At 37.8% G+C, this 13,504-nt stretch overlaps 1 protein-coding gene across 1 annotated transcript in view; it reads left to right on the forward strand.

Annotated features, from left to right (window-relative positions):
- The window catches only part of pdlim4 (PDZ and LIM domain 4), a 43,500-nt gene extending 30,377 nt beyond the window's left edge, over nt 1–13,123 (forward strand). Inside the window, exons 4-7 of the mRNA XM_031725937.2 lie at nt 742–1,007; nt 2,894–3,051; nt 9,036–9,174; nt 10,686–13,123. Coding sequence (XP_031581797.1) covers nt 742–1,007; nt 2,894–3,051; nt 9,036–9,174; nt 10,686–10,890 — 768 coding nt within the window. The 3' untranslated portion in view covers nt 10,891–13,123. The remainder of the gene's footprint in view (nt 1–741; nt 1,008–2,893; nt 3,052–9,035; nt 9,175–10,685) is intronic.
- Nucleotides 13,124–13,504: the final 381 nt, after the last annotated feature.

Raw genomic sequence — 13,504 nt, forward strand, 5'->3', positions numbered from 1 at the left:
GTGCAAATTCATGAAAAGGGCGTTGACCCAGCCATAAACACACTTACAGTGGTGTAATTGTAGATTGTAATTGTCTCTGCATCTGCCCTGCATTAGTCCGGCACATTCTTCCAAACACGTTGAACACAGAAATTATATGGCAAGAGTCTAGAAAGTCTGCTGCAGCATGTCAGAAAGATAATAATATAATCTTCTGCAGTATCTCAGCTCTGTCATCAACCATGAAGGCTTTAGCTCACAGAAGTAGCCAAAAAGCAGTACTTAAAATACACAAGTTAATCTGTTTTGACAGAAACATCTGCAGGAAATCTAATGCGAGCTCCTTCTTAATAAGCCTTGGTATTAAACAGGGAACAACACAAATGAAGTGGAAAAAGTTTTTCATTTAAACCTCACTGCTGCAAAGCCTCATTCGCAAACAACTGTTCATTTTCTCTCTGACGACTTGTGGTTTTCTAGTCAGGACACCACCGGGTTTGTTTTCTCTTTCATGTTCTCTTTTTATTCTCATTTCCTGAACCAGAACATAATGTTGTATGAGCTATAATAGCTCATTATCCTTTTTTCCCTTCCTTATTACATTAGCAATTCTCCCTTAATGTAGGAAACTTACCAAAGAATCAAAGTTTCTCTGTAACTGCATATATTTTCAACCATAAGATTGTGATGCTTTCCTGTGATGCTGGCATCTGCTCTTCCTGTTTGGTAAACGTGTCTCCTCTTTTCTTTCCTTGGTTTTAGAACTTTCGTCCGATCACTAGCGGATATGCCAGTTACACCCGTAAACCTTCATATACCGCTGAACCCCAGTCACCTCAGGTTCCTCAGCCCGCTAACCTGAATAACGGACACTCCAGACCCAACAACGGACACAGCTATGGGTATGGCAATGGAACCGGGCACTCTCAGTACAACAACCCTGCAGGACTATATGCTCACAATGGAAGCAATGGGGACAGATCACTGCCGAGCAAGATGGGAGGTCTCAGCATCAGTGCCACACACAGGTGAGACAGCAAAACCGTGTGTTTTCCAGGACTGTAAATCATAAGCATCCAGCCACACCTTACTGCACTTTTGACAGGATAATCTACAGTTACTGTAGCGCTTGTTATTTTCAGATATTTCCCCTCCTCTTTAAAAAAAATGCAGAAGCAACACCAGTTTAATTCTGAATGTTCTAAAATCCAATAAGTATAAGTAAATAAGTATAAAAAATCTTCAAATATAGTTTAAAGTCTATTATTATAATGCAACAACATTTTCTTTTACTTATCTTGTGCACTTATCCCAAGTTTCTGGTTACTTTGCTAGCTAGAAATCCAATTTGTTGTTGTGTTTACCTTAACAATAAAAAGAAATCAATGAACCACGTGTATATAATAGCTGTTTATATCAGATTTCAAAATATCCCCCTCATGAGTTTTCATGGACCTTTTTACACACATTATATCTGTGGGAAAATCACACAAGGAAATAGCTTTACCTTTCCCTCCACTGCTTCTAAAAACAATCATCCTATCTATTATTAAAGCCTCACCAGTTTCCTCGCAGGCACTTAACACAGAGACACAGAAACAAACACACTCTGGATGTCTTTTGATACAACTGCACAGATAGCCTTGTGGACTGTAAAAGGCATTTGCTGTCTTGTATCCCCTCAAGCGGGCAATAAATGTGCATGTTCAGTCTCCCGGTGAAGATGCTTTTGAGCACTCCCAGACACAGTCCCCACATACGCACACAAAGATGCACTCAAACGTTTTAACACTATCTCTGTTGCCTGCTGTCAGTCAGTTTCTCTTACACACTTATTACACAATTCTGTCTGCTCTCGCTTTCTCTCAATCACTCTCACTTTCGTGACAGCTCAGGCTTTTTCTCTCAGACACACAGTAAGACTCCTGAAAGGGCATCTGGAGACAGACTTGTATTTAAGTGTGTCTGGACTTGCACACATCTGTCAGCAGTCCTAGTCATCTTCCAGAAGTTAGAATGTTTAAACTTTTCCAAATGAAGGGAAGCACTGGGAATAATTTGATTGATGACATAAGGAACAGAAGTCTAATACAAAGCTGTTTTGATTAAGACTTCATGCCTTGAGACAGAAATGCAAAAAAATGATGCGCTCTATATATGCAGTTTTAATTAGAAAAGAAAAATACTGTAGTTCTTGCATACTCTTTCTCCTTACCTCATATGGCTACAGCCATCTGATACTTTTATTCCTCCCTTGGTCCCAAAACATATTTTGACATCACAAAAATATGAAGTGGCTATATTTGACATCTGCTTAAAAACAAAAATAGATTTTCCCAGGATTCACAACTTTATCCTTTAGGGAATACTTATTGTTTTGTTTTTGTTTTTATCCTAGTATTTAGAAGATGGAATCTCCATATCTGTAAAGTTAAGCCAAAGCAGTAGTGGCCTGGGGAAAATCAAGAAAAATTACATGCTAAAAGTATGCTACTTCTCACTTCATTTGTCACCTCAATAAATAGCAATCAGTTATTTCAGCTCGTTTTTTTTATCATATTGTACATTCCCTTCTGATGTTGCATTCCGAAAAAAATAGATTATTAGGGTATAATTTCATTATTGGATAACTTATAAATAAATTATAAGTGTGTAGTATCCTTGTTTTTTTTCATCCGAATCCTTACCTCACTCATTATGTTTGGTTTTAAAGAGAAATCGTGCTAATACGCCAAGCAGAAGGCTTCAAAACAAAAGCCAACAAAACAGTAGGTGAGGTCATGGTGGCGGTGTCCTACTTTTATGTATAGTCTACAGTCTTGATTGATCACTAAAATAAATTTATGTTTCATGTCTTGTCACGGTTGAATTGAAAATGGGTTATACTGAATATTGGTTTCATTGAATCTTTCAGCCCAGAGCCTCCCATACAGTCTCCTGTGAGCCGTAACGGATTTGACACGCAGTCAGACGTCTACAAGATGCTGCAGGACTACGAGGAACCTGTCTCAGAACCCAAACAGTCCGGCTCCTTCAAATACCTCCAGGGAATCCTGGAGGCTGAGGATGGAGGTATGGATTCATGTGATTGCATATTTGTGTGTCTGCTTATCATGTGTGCAAAAATGAGGCAGAAAAAAGCATGTGAGTGTTCACTCACTGAACCTTTTAAACCTTGTTTGGAGAGATCACCCATTCTGCTAAAGATTCTTGTTGACATTATTGCACCAATTAACTTTATTGGGAAAGTAAAGTCATTTTATCTTGCTGATTAACCATTTTGCCCACTAAGTTTCCAAAAATAGCCCGAGCAATTCAGTTAGACTTGTTGTTCAACACTTCAAAGCAAAAAAATATACATATATATTGCATGAAAATGAGTAGAAAAAATTCCATCCAATATTTGCATCAAAAAAGACTTGTGTATATTTTTTCTATTTATGACAAGCTGTTGTGCAAGAAACCAAACAAACAACATTAGATTTATACTTTACACCAATGATAATATCAGCTGTCATAATACTTGTCTGTGCCACATACCAAACAGGTAAAATGCACAAAGTATCTGCACATGCCCATCTGCATTGGTGCATGACTGTTATGTAATATAAAATAAGTATAAATGTAAACGGTGGAAATTTCTGAGTAACTATTTCCTCTAATGCAGATGAGTCTTGTGGTTCCAGTTAAAGGGACTTCTTGCACAGGCAGTTGTTCGCTGACTGTTATGAACTCATCTGTCTAAGTAGCATAGTTTTCCTTTTATAGAAATACACAGACAGCAAGGTTAGGGGACAGATAGGAAGACATAGGGAGGAAAACAAGATAGAAAGTAAAAAAACCAAAACAATCCAAAGACAAAGGAAGCAGGAGAAAGATGAAGTGCTTTAAATAGCTTGCATGCAGATTGACAGGGGGAGTTTTGGTAGGGCAATTTACTGCAAAAACAACTTTACAAAGGACAATAAAGTGAGAAATATGGTTTTCCTGTCTGCCTTCTGACCGCCTGGAATTCCAGCATTTGAGAAGGGAGTCATATGATGCTGACAGCAGCAGGGAAAAGCTAATCCCTGGAACTAAAACCTTCTCTTCACGTTCCATGTTTACTGTTAACGCAGCGCAAGCCTGTTGGTATGTTCAAACACTAATAGCATGGGCCTCAGAGAACAAGATTTGTCACCAGTGACTAAGGATTTTCTAAACCTCAGATACATAAATAAATAATTGTATTTTGTCAGGATCTACAAATCAAAACAGAATTTAAAATGGCAATAAAATGTTAAAATAAAAGAACAAACAATTCTCTGCTATCAGATGTGCTGGGTTGTAGAGAGTTACTGCTTGAGGTAAGTATAGAGTATTATTTAATTGTAATTTTAATATTTTTATTCAACAAATTAAAAAGAAAATCCAGTATGGATGTAGATTTCAATTCATTTGTACCATGAAAACGTCTTCTGTTTGTTTTTTTTGTTTTGTATTTTTCATCAAATGCAAGTCCATGTTTACTAGATAAGATTATATAACTCACAACTGCTGCCTTTAATGTGCAGGGTAAATGATGTTGAGGGCTGTGTTCTAACCAAAACAGGATCATTTCCACCTAAGTAGTTTTTGGTGCCTTATTTATCCAGGAAGTGTAATCAAATAAGAATGAAAAAGTAAACTAATCAGCAAAACACAAAACTCCTAAATGAGACACAAACCTCTTTTAGCTGGCGGGCAAACTCGTGACTTATTCTTTTGCAACTCCTCCAACCTCCAAATGTGGACGTTTTTAATCTTTAAAAGAAGATTATCTCACCTTAATGCCAGGGCTAGCGCAAAAGGGCACCAAATCCGAAGGAAGACTAATCAGGACAGCAGTATGCACTGGATATTTACTACAAATAAAACACAAAATAGTTTTTAAAAAAAACAACTTGTCTCTGAACTGGCTTTATATAATGATTAAGAGTTTTAGATAATTTAGAGTAGCATGATTTAAAGGTTTTCTTTCCCTGTAGAATACTCTGTTGTCTGGTTATTACATCTCTGGATCTGCCTTTGATGTGAGAGCTGACAGGATAATTAACAGCACAGGGAACAATGTAAACTTCTTCTGTGGGGAGACCTGGATCAGAGCCAAACCAGACTGTTTTCATAATTTGTCACTTCTTATAGCAATCAAAGCAATAAGATGCTAACGACAGATGAAAGAGGTTGGATGAAAATGCAGATTTTAGGACTGGTGGATTAAAGAGATTAAAAGGGGCCTCTTTTGTCTGCTGTCATCTGCCTTTCAGCTTGAGTGACTGACAGGTTGATTGACAGACTAAACCCTCGATGAAACAGAGACTCTAAGTTTCATCAAGCTATCTGTGCCTTTGTTGATTCAAAAGCTACCCGTGTCTTTGTTTTTATTCTGTGTTAGAGTATTAAATCCTTCTCCAGATGCTGCTTGTTTCCTTTTTTTTTTTTTTAATGAAACAAGTAAAAAAAAATACTGCATTTGAATGAATTTCTTAAATTGCTGGAGTTGGTTCCTTTTTGGAGGATGAAGCCAGTGTAAAGGCCGTGTTGACTTTTAAGGGCTTTTAAAGTTAAAGCAAACAAAAGTGTCAGTTTACCCAGAATTCCACAGAGTCTTCCATGGTTTGGTTGCTATGTGGATGGAGCAGTGGTGTGACTGTTAAATAGGAAAGTTGGGGTGTTTTAGGAAATACTGCAACAACATTACACTTGAGTACATATCCTGTTTTCCACAAGAGGACATTGTTTTAGCAGCAAGGACACATACAAGCACAAAGATGTGAAATGTGGAAAGATAAAAGCAAGGAAAACAACAACATGAAGAATTAAAGATAAGAATACTCAAATGCTAAGCTGTGCCACAAACCAAAATTCAATCTGCACTGTTGCAGATTGAATTTTATAATTTTCACGTTTAATGCTGATCATTTGAGGCAAATTTTGAAGGAAGACAGACCGGGGAGTGTTTTGTTTCTTTAACAGTTGGAAAAAGAAATAAACACAGTGCCAGTGACCCCTGAAAAATACTCCAGACTCAAATGTTGTTTGTTTAAAGAAATTTCCAAGACGGGTTCAGGCTGTGTCCTTTCTCAGAAAAGACCTCTCAAGAGCACATCAATCAGCAGGACTGTTTTACTTTCAAAGCATAACATTCATCACATTTCTGATTGCCTCTTGGGTTACACCACTAATACTTTTACTTAACATGTGGGATATTTAAAGGATCTCTCCAAAATGACCACAACTGAAAAGGGTAAAATGATGAAAATGAACATAACACCATTTGGGGTCCCAATTAACCAGGGAATGTCAAAAAAGAGGGGGTGGGGGGTGGAAGAGAAGCAAAATGCATCTAAAAAAGAGGGTTTCTAGTCCTCTGTGGCTAAACATGTGATTCTAGCAGTGTGAAGCGGTGATGTGACGTGAAAAAAGACGTAATTGATATTTGGTGTTAACAGCCCATTGTAATTTATTACTCTTCTGTCAGTTGACTTACATTTAAATATACTTTTTATTTTTTCATCTACATGTGTGGCCCCATCTAAAAACAGCAAATCTTTCTAAAACATTTCATCTGATCTTTCTCGTCATATTTTTCTTGGCATTATTTTTGACAGATTATTTTTGACAGAATCTTTCCTTTTAAACATCTTGGATGAATTCAAACCTACACAACATATGTTTCAGGAACAAATCAAGATGTCCTTTAAGAGTTGTAGAAACAGTGCCTCTCAGTAGCCGTCTAAAACGACACTGATTCCCACTGCCTTAAATTCTGTGAAGCTTCGCACTCTGCGTTTGACATGGATGGTGGGCACAAGTGTGCCTGTCTGTTTTACAGTGTGTCTGCTTGACATTAGTCACAGATTATAGGACACACACACTGCAGTGTGAATGTTACATGGGGTGAGATATGTGCTGCAAATGGCCAACTTGTCACTGTCGATCAAATGATACATTAGTGTGTTTGGCAGCGAAATATAACAGGCCTGTGTGGAATGGCTTTTTTTTAAGTAAAGCAAGAGCTGAAAACCCTTTTTGCACTTATTTTTGACTGTGGTACAAAAAATGTATTAGCCTTCCCGTTTGTTAGAAAGTCATGGTTCCTTTAGAGTGCCTTAATGGGCAATTGAGGCATTCATCCCAGAAATAACATGCTCTGATAATATCATCTCTTAAACACACTATGGAGCAGTCAGAGGCTAACTGACACTGAGGGACAGAAATCACTTTGAGGAAGGTGCCAGATGTTCGGTAATTATACTGTGGTTAGTGGTAGTCATAGGTGGCCTGTTGGCTTGAACGGCCTCTGCTGGCACATCATCAGCGAAGGGAAGTCATGTAGTGGCTGTGCTCCACTGATTTACTCTGCTGCACTTGGAAGCATTGTACTGGCTCCAATACCCACTATAAAATATCCCCTTTCATGCGTTCCAGTCAGGCATAACTAAATACCTGATTGTCTTAGAATTCACTTCTAATAAGAAATGACAACCATGGGAAGGTAGTAACACACATCTACCACAGTACCACCATTTAACCAACCTAAAATCTTTTTAAAAAAATCATAACATAAATTAGTATTAAGCTTTATCTTGAAAGAAGACAATTCAAAGCATGCATGTCAGTCTCAGTATTTTTTTAATATCAATACCAGTTATGCCAGAGCTGCCATAAATGACTGTATTGTTAATTAACAAAAAAAATTTTTATGTTTCTTTACTTATCCACCAGTGTGCAAATGCTCTCTGATCAAAATAATATTTTTTTAATGCTAAAATATAATTATTGTGATTGTCCGTGATTCTTAAAATTCACTGTTCTACAGTATTTACTTGCACTCCTGAACAGGAAAAGTAGTTTTAATAGTTAAAAAAGTGGTTCTTGAATAACTTCTTCAGTCTATTTTATGTATAAAAACGTGAATTCAGTTTGTTACTTGACTAATAAATAACAATAAGTTTTAAACACGTTTTTCACAGTTTTTTAAAAGAGTTGCGTTTTTTTTTCTATAACAGATGGTAAATTTGTTAAGCCGTTTGTAAGCGGTATGATGAATCTCTTCACAAACCACTTTGCGTCTTTCACATGCGTCGTGTGATTGTAGCATATCGATGTGATGTGATGAGGTTCCATGAGGTACTTTCCTTGCTTGGTGTCGAGCCAGGCTGACTGATGAATTCCTCCCAGGGAAGGCACTACAGAATGTGACACTTGAATGGGGCTCACGGGAAGGTGCCAGAGACACAGAAGAGGCACACAAAATGGAAAGAAAAGAAGGAATTCTGTGAATGTGATGTAAGGAGAACAGACAAGCAGAGCCCATATTAGGAAAAAAAAAACAGAGAAAAAACTGGCAAATGTTTATATCAGTATGTCTTGTAGGATTACTGTGTACTACAGTTTTTGCAGTTTCAATAGAACGAGGCTGAAGAAGAGCAAGAATGTTTTTTGTTTTCTTATTAAAGCTTTACCATGAATTGTCCCCTGGTTCCTGCAACCATGAAGCAGGGGTTCAGGGCAGTTGCTAGGTCTTTGCTGTGTGGTTAATGCAGTGAATGTTGTTCATTTCAGTGTTTCAGTTACACTTCTTCCAAGTATATCTCACAAGGGCGCTTGAGAGTCACACAAAGTGAAAAATGGTTGAGTGGTGAACAGAAACTACAGACAACTCACGTAGCATTCCCTTTCAGGAACTTATGTGACTTTTCACCTTAATTTAACAGAGTAGCGCTAACGTAACTTTAACTGAAAGAAAGCCAGAGAAATATGGAGACATACAGTCTGAAGAGATAAAAAAGATGGCGACTGGACTTTCTTAAACTTTAACTTAAAGAAGTTCAGTCACTTTCTTTTTCAAGCTCCCAAAACAACCATGACCTGAATGAGTGAGAACCTACAAACACATGGAGACATATATAAAATACGCTTACCAGAGGGATACAGAGGAAGCGTTGTGATATCTCAGTGTCTAGAATCCCTGGAGCATGATGTACTTGCTTATTTTTCAAGTATGTCTCTTAACGACATATCGTTTTTCACAGGTGTGTCACCAACAGAGAGAATGAGAAACTTAAAGTCTCCAGTCAGATCTCCAATCCCCAAGTTGGGAAGCCCCATCCCCAGCCCTATGTCTGGTCTTCAGAAACTACCCCAGTGCACACGGTGCTGTAACGGTATTGTGTAAGTATTGTGCAAAATCTGACTTGTATATCCTAAGATGACAATAATATGTAAATAATGGGGTCATATTGGCGAGGGACTCTTTGGACTGTGTGTAACATAAAAACATGTGCATAAAATATAAAAAAATGTACTTTTACATTTCAAGAAGCCATAAAAGTGATTAACTTGAAAATTTGCTGCGGTACAGTACAGACAAAATAAACATGACATTGGAGATATAATCGATTTTCTGTTGAAATGCTTCTGAGGTTCAGCAGGAAGTTATGCATCTCTCACTTATTTTATCATTCTGTTTGCTGCCATAAAGTTTAAGAGTATGCGAGGTGAGTCAAGGTTCTTCCCCGATTTTGAAAACAAAGAAGTGATCTTTCACTGGTCGACATGCACCGACAGGCCTTTCAATAAGTCCTCAGAAAGCTCTGTTCCCATTTATCATTTTAATGATTAAACCAAGCCATCCTCCACACCCTTTCCCATGCACACATTCTTCGTACACATATTGTGAATTGAACACACCTTTTAACAAACTAACCACATACACCGGTAATCCCCTCTCTAAAAAAGCAGCTGAGGTTAAAAAAATGTTAAAAAATGATGTCATAAGCTCATTTTCAGTGTTAACAAGAGAACATTGTGGAAGCTTGTGCAGTATAATACGACTGCTGTGACCTAAGCGCTTTTTACAGTCTTTAAAGATGTATTGAACACTGTGTCAGGAGTTAATCCTGCGAGTCATGCGGCCACTTTGGAAAAGCAAAGCACCAAGTTTATGATTTAATGGTCGTTGGCCCCAATCTCAAGGCCAGACGGGAAAATCTAATTGGAAACTATGAATGAACAACGTCCCTAACACTCCTGTCACCGTGCAGCTGACCAAAGTTCTTCTAAATTCACTGGTGCCAATAAGTAGCCATGCAGCGGAATAAATGTCTACTGTTTAACAGCGTGTAACCTTTCTGCCACCTGAAGCTGACACATGGCATGTGATGAGCTGTATTCAAATGCTTGCATAGGTACAGTGGCTATAAAGTATAATTCCTGATTTGCATAGATAATGCAACATTTGATGAACAACTGTGAGTCATTCATTTCTGCTTAACCTCTTCTGTGATGAGGACATATTTTTTTTAAACTGGCCATCAAAAAGTCAGCCAGCCTTTAAAGGAAAACTGCATTGTGCAATTTGCTTATCTGTCCAGTTTCCGATCATGCATTTATGCATTCATATCTTCCTCAATAGCTAAAAAGGTGAGATATAAGCCTTGAACACAGTTTGCACTCTTATTTAGGACATTAATAAAGGTTAAAGGGCACGACTGAATAACAGGCTTAACCAAACTATGTAATCAGTGTTTATCATGATCCAATAGAAACTATAAACATATTGCATGCGACATTATTCGACTTCAGAAACTACATTTTGCAGTAATCCACTTCTGCATATCCAGGATTTTATAACTTGTCACATTTATTTACTCTTTTTGTTCTTCTTTTGTCTCTACATGTAGTGGCACCATCGTCAAGGCCCGGGACAAGCTCTACCATCCTGACTGCTTCATTTGCGACGACTGCGGCATCAACCTAAAGCAGAGAGGCTACTTCTTTATCGAAGACAATCTGTACTGCGAGACCCACGCAAAGGCCCGCGTCCAACCACCCGAGGGCTACGATGTTGTTGCTGTGTACCCCAACTCCAAGGTGGAGCTGGTCTGAGATAAAAGAGGGGGGGCTATACTGTAATACAACTGGTAAACCAAAATATTGTAGAATGCGGCTACTGAGTTTACTCACCTACACTAATCAGGGTCTGTCAAGCAGGAATGCTTATCTTGGGTCAGTTCTGACTTTAGGAGAGTGAAATTTGCAATTGAGTGATCCCAGATCAGTGCTTCCACACTGACAGACTTGATGAATGCTTTTTATATTGAGCATATCGAAATCTGTTGACAGAATACAGCTTTGGTAAGATAAGCATCGCAAATCTCCAGACTGTTAAAAGGTTAACGTTGTATGTTAAAGTATTTAATAAACTGGCAGCCTTAATCTCGAAACCAGTGTTTTACAGGAAAAATGCATATGCACATTCACATTGGACACATAGTAGCAGAATATTCAGTGCAATGCTGTAGGCAATAAGTACACATAGCAAAACTCATAAGAAAACAGATATGACTACTCTTGCTTTTTTACCGATCAGGTTTTTACAAACATAATGTCCCACTTAAGCCTTACACTAACTTTAAGACACCATGTGCATTATCACAAAATATTTTTGAGCTGATTTGCTGGGATGTGATGTGATGAGCTGTGCAGAGGATGTGGTTATTAGCTTTTAGGACTAATTTTCACAGTTCTCTTCTCACTACATAATATTCCAAGTCATGTAAGGTATTCCAATATATTGTTCAAGTCCTGGTTATGGGTTAAAAGGCTTTTTTTCCCTTCGCTATAATTCAGTAATATACTTATTTTTGGATGGATTTTAGCATTTCTAACTCACATTTATGCAATTTAACGTTTCTGTTGCAAAACCGGGGAACATTTCTGTTTAGTTTCCACTTTTTTCTTCTGCTCACTTGTCAGTTATGCAAACAAAATAAGCAATAGTTCACTCGAAGCATATCTCTAACAATGTCTGGAATGTGTCAGTATGTTTTGGTGACTGGGTTTCCTGAACCTCTGCTTGTAATAAATGCCTCCGTTTGCAGCTATGCAAGCACCACCTTCTGAAAGGTAAACAAATCCCTGCTGGAAACATCCTGAAAACTCTGAGAGAAACTCTAGAACTTGCTGGGATGCAACTTCAAAAAATGATTCCCCCCCCAGATGTGAAGAAATGCGACTTAAATGCTAAAGTAAATTAGTTGAATGCAGTGCATGCATTTTGACATTTTAAGCGGGTGTGATGCACATCTGCGAATACAGTGTAGGTAGGTGGTGCTTCTGGCTTATGCACCTGACTGCGAGAGGAATTTCACTTCTCACACTGAAGAATTCCTGTTCACAAGAGCACAGAGTTCACTGGGCGCTGAGCCTTCAGGTTGACATCAGTACTCTCTCCACCTCTCATGACAGCTTTTAAAAACGACTGTGTGCATTTGAGACTGGAGACATAGCCACAGAAATCTGTTAGGACCGTGTAAACTGGGACTTCACAACCTACAACATGTGGGAGCAATACTCACTTTGTTTCTTTCTTCGTTTTTTTGTGACCCTACTACATACTGTAAATTCTTACAGTTACTTTTTGGAAGAGAGCAAAAGACAGAAGTTCCCGCAGTGGATTCAGATTTCTACAGCCAAGCCCTTAAGGCTAATGAAATATATTTCTACATTTCCTCAGAGAGAAGGGGGGAAATAAATTTAGGGACTGAGGTAGGGTGAGAAAGAGAAATGAGGGGACGACATGTATTTTGTTTTCTTGACAGAAAAACTTTCTGTAAGAAACGTGTAGCAATCAGTCTTAGCTTATTGTGAAATAATGTAATGTGTAGTAGAGTCAACGTTGTGCAGAGGAGCGATGATGTCCTTAATTTTAGAAATATTGCTAACAAAAATACTTCTTTAATTTGAAATGGGAATAAATTTTTGCATCGCTGATTTCCATTCTGTTTTCCAGATAGTAGCAGTGATGTTTAGCTGCTGGTATCTATCCAAGCTAGTTACGTGTAAATTATGTGAAAAATATATTGCTACCACATTGTTTCTTTGGTATTGTACATATTTGTTTCATTGTGATTGCTTTAACATACAGTATAGATCATGTCACTTGCGTGCCTTCGCAAACCCTGTGTCTACTCTTTAAATAATTTCTGAGACACGAATCCTCTCCTTGTATTTAACTTATTGTTCTACCAACACATGTTTTTGTTCTGGATCTTCTTATTTGCTCTTTTTTTCTAGGTTCTAAATAAAATGAAAAGTGCTTTATGATGGCATGATCTTTCACATTCTTTCCTGGGCTTAACTGCTGGATTTTACCACAAAAATGTACAAAAACACAAGAGACTCAATTTGTCTTAATTTTACACCCTAGCTCTGGCATGGTCCTTTCTTCATATTGCATGTTAGACCACAAGGCTGCAATATGTATGCTTTCTACCCAAGACCACATTACAAAACCCTTAAACGGAATATAAAAAAGAAGAAAGTCTTGATTTAGAAAGGCACTTTTACTTTTGTGTGACTTTGAGAAATTTGGGTAAGAGAAGCAGCTTCTTAATTATCGAGTTTAGTTTTAATATAATTTCAAATGGATATTTTATCACATCAATAATGCAAGGATGAACTACACTCGCTGACTGGATACACCTAAAAGGATATTTCC

Source organism: Oreochromis aureus, linkage group 10 (assembly GCF_013358895.1).
Source record: "Oreochromis aureus strain Israel breed Guangdong linkage group 10, ZZ_aureus, whole genome shotgun sequence".
Taxonomy (NCBI): Eukaryota; Metazoa; Chordata; class Actinopteri; order Cichliformes; family Cichlidae; genus Oreochromis; species Oreochromis aureus.